General features: G+C 36.9%; 1 protein-coding gene across 2 annotated transcripts in view; it reads left to right on the top strand.

Moving 5' to 3' along the window:
• LOC114633244 (NACHT, LRR and PYD domains-containing protein 4A-like) overlaps window positions 1–2,017 on the top strand; it is a 27,049-nt gene extending 25,032 nt beyond the window's left edge. For both annotated transcript variants that reach the window (XM_028781847.1, XM_028781848.1), the window contains one exon: window positions 1,924–2,017. In XM_028781847.1, the coding sequence (XP_028637680.1) occupies window positions 1,924–2,017 (94 nt within the window). The remainder of the gene's footprint in view (window positions 1–1,923) is intronic.
• The last annotated feature ends 201 nt before the right edge of the window (window positions 2,018–2,218 follow it).

Raw genomic sequence — 2,218 nt, forward strand, 5'->3', positions numbered from 1 at the left:
AGAAAGAAAGAAAGAAAGAAAGAAAGAAAGAAAGAAAGAAAGAAAGAGGTGAGTTAACTGTCATTGTCTGAGCCTTCTAGCTCTGCATTTGATTCCAATTCAGCCATGTTTACTCTGCATGCTGGAACATGGTATATGTTATTTTGATTTGATTTGGAAAGTAAGCATTGACATTTGACATGATAAAATAAGAATATACAGATCAGATAATGTGGCAGATCTTATGAAACTAAGTAAGTTTCTGTGGTGTTCTCTTTTCTACCACCATAGAAAGTCTCAGAAATGCATTTACTATATTAAAATATGCCCTAGGATCATGGTTCATTCATATGGTTAATACTTGACACATAAAAATATACATAACATGATTTGAATAAAATGTCTTCTACAGGTTCAGATGTTTGAATACTTGGTCTGCAGTTCATATTGCTATTTAGATAGGTATAGGTAGTGTAATCTTGCTTGAGAAAGCATGTCCCTAGGACAGACTTTGAGATTGCAAAACCTCAAAGCCCATGTATGAACTTTCTCTGCTTCATGCTTATGGTTCAAGAAGTGGCTCAGCTTCTTTCTTCTGCAACAACTCTTACCTGGCATCACGGTGATAGACTCTAATCCTGTAGGAACTGTAGATATTTTATGGAAATAATCCACTTGTTCTGGAAGTTGCCTTGGTCATGATGTTTTATTACAATAATAGATAATTAATTAATATAAAATGAAAACTGAGACAGGAACAAGGGTTTGTGTGTGTGTGTGTGTGTGTGTGTGTGTGTGGTCTGTATGACTATGACTGTAAGTGTATGAATGCACATGTATGAGAACAGTTAGAGCACTAAGACCAGACAGGTCATGGGAAGAATTACGTTCTCAAACTTGAAGAAAAAAAATCATCAAGCCTTTTCCAAGTCTTCTAACCAAAACCCTAAGACTTAGACGGAGTTTCAGTGATTCCTATCACCATTCTGGGTATAGACATCAAACTGAAATAGAAAACAGTTGAGATGTTGAATTCATAGTGCAGAGATGGTCAGAGTAGAATCTGCAAAGAGGTTTAGGCAAGTAAAGTACTTACAGCAGAAGTATGAAAACCTGAGTTCATCCGCGTAAAAAAAAGTTGATTATGGTCTTATATGTCATATACCTAGGGCCAGGGAGAAGGGTGGAGACAGGAAGCTCCCTGTAGCTTACTGGCCAGCCAGTCCATGAATGGTAGGTTCAGCGAGAGACCCTGACTCACAAAGATAAGGTGGAAAACATGTACACACACACATACCAACAAATTTGTTTCCTTCATTTTTTAAAATTAATTATGTGTGTGTATATTTTGTCTGCATGTATATTCTCACTTGGAGGTCAGGAAATGGTATCAGATCCCCGGGAACTGGAGTTTCAGATAGTTGTAAGTTTCAATGAGGGAATTGAACCAGGGTTCTCTTCAAGAGTAGCCAGTGCTCTTAACTATAGAACCATTGCTCCAGTACTCAAATCAGTTTTCATGGAAGAATCTGGATGTTAAACATGTAACAACATACCATCTCATAGCATGTATATTATACGCTATTTAGACGGAACATCAGGGTCTCCTGAATGTGGCCTTGAAAAAAAATATAGAGGGAAAATGAGATGGTGGAAAGCACAAGCATAAGGGTGAAGTTTGGAAGGGTGGTTCTTCAGTTAAGATCAGTTGCTGCTCTAACAGAGGAATTAACTTCAGTTCTCAGCACCCAACATAGCAGCTCACAACTGCAATAACTCTAGCTTCAGAGGGTCCAGTAACTAACTGGCTTCTGATACAGGTACCTGTACACATGTGGTGCATATAAACTCGTCCAGGCACATACATACATATAAATAATAAAAACTTTAAATTGTAAAACAAGAACAACTAATTAAAACTGTTAATTTTTTATATCTTTCTAGATTGCGAATTACTGATTTTGATACTGAAACCCAAGCATTTCTGGTTGCTGAGGAAGAGAAAAATCCCTGCTTGAACATTATAAGCGGTGTGTAAGCAGAAGCAGAAAATGATGGACATTCTGATGCAAGAACTATGGGTGTATTCTGATCTCAAACCACCTCCAAAAAAAGAAAGCAGGATCATTATTTTGTCCCATTGTATACAAAACTTACAGATTAGCAACAGTCTAAGAAGATATGATTTCTTTATTCCACATTCTGATGTGTTTTGCAAGAGAGATGTGGCTTTTTTTTT

This window comes from Grammomys surdaster, unplaced genomic scaffold, assembly GCF_004785775.1.
Source record: "Grammomys surdaster isolate TR1022 unplaced genomic scaffold, NIH_TR_1.0 570, whole genome shotgun sequence".
NCBI lineage: Eukaryota > Metazoa > Chordata > Mammalia > Rodentia > Muridae > Grammomys > Grammomys surdaster.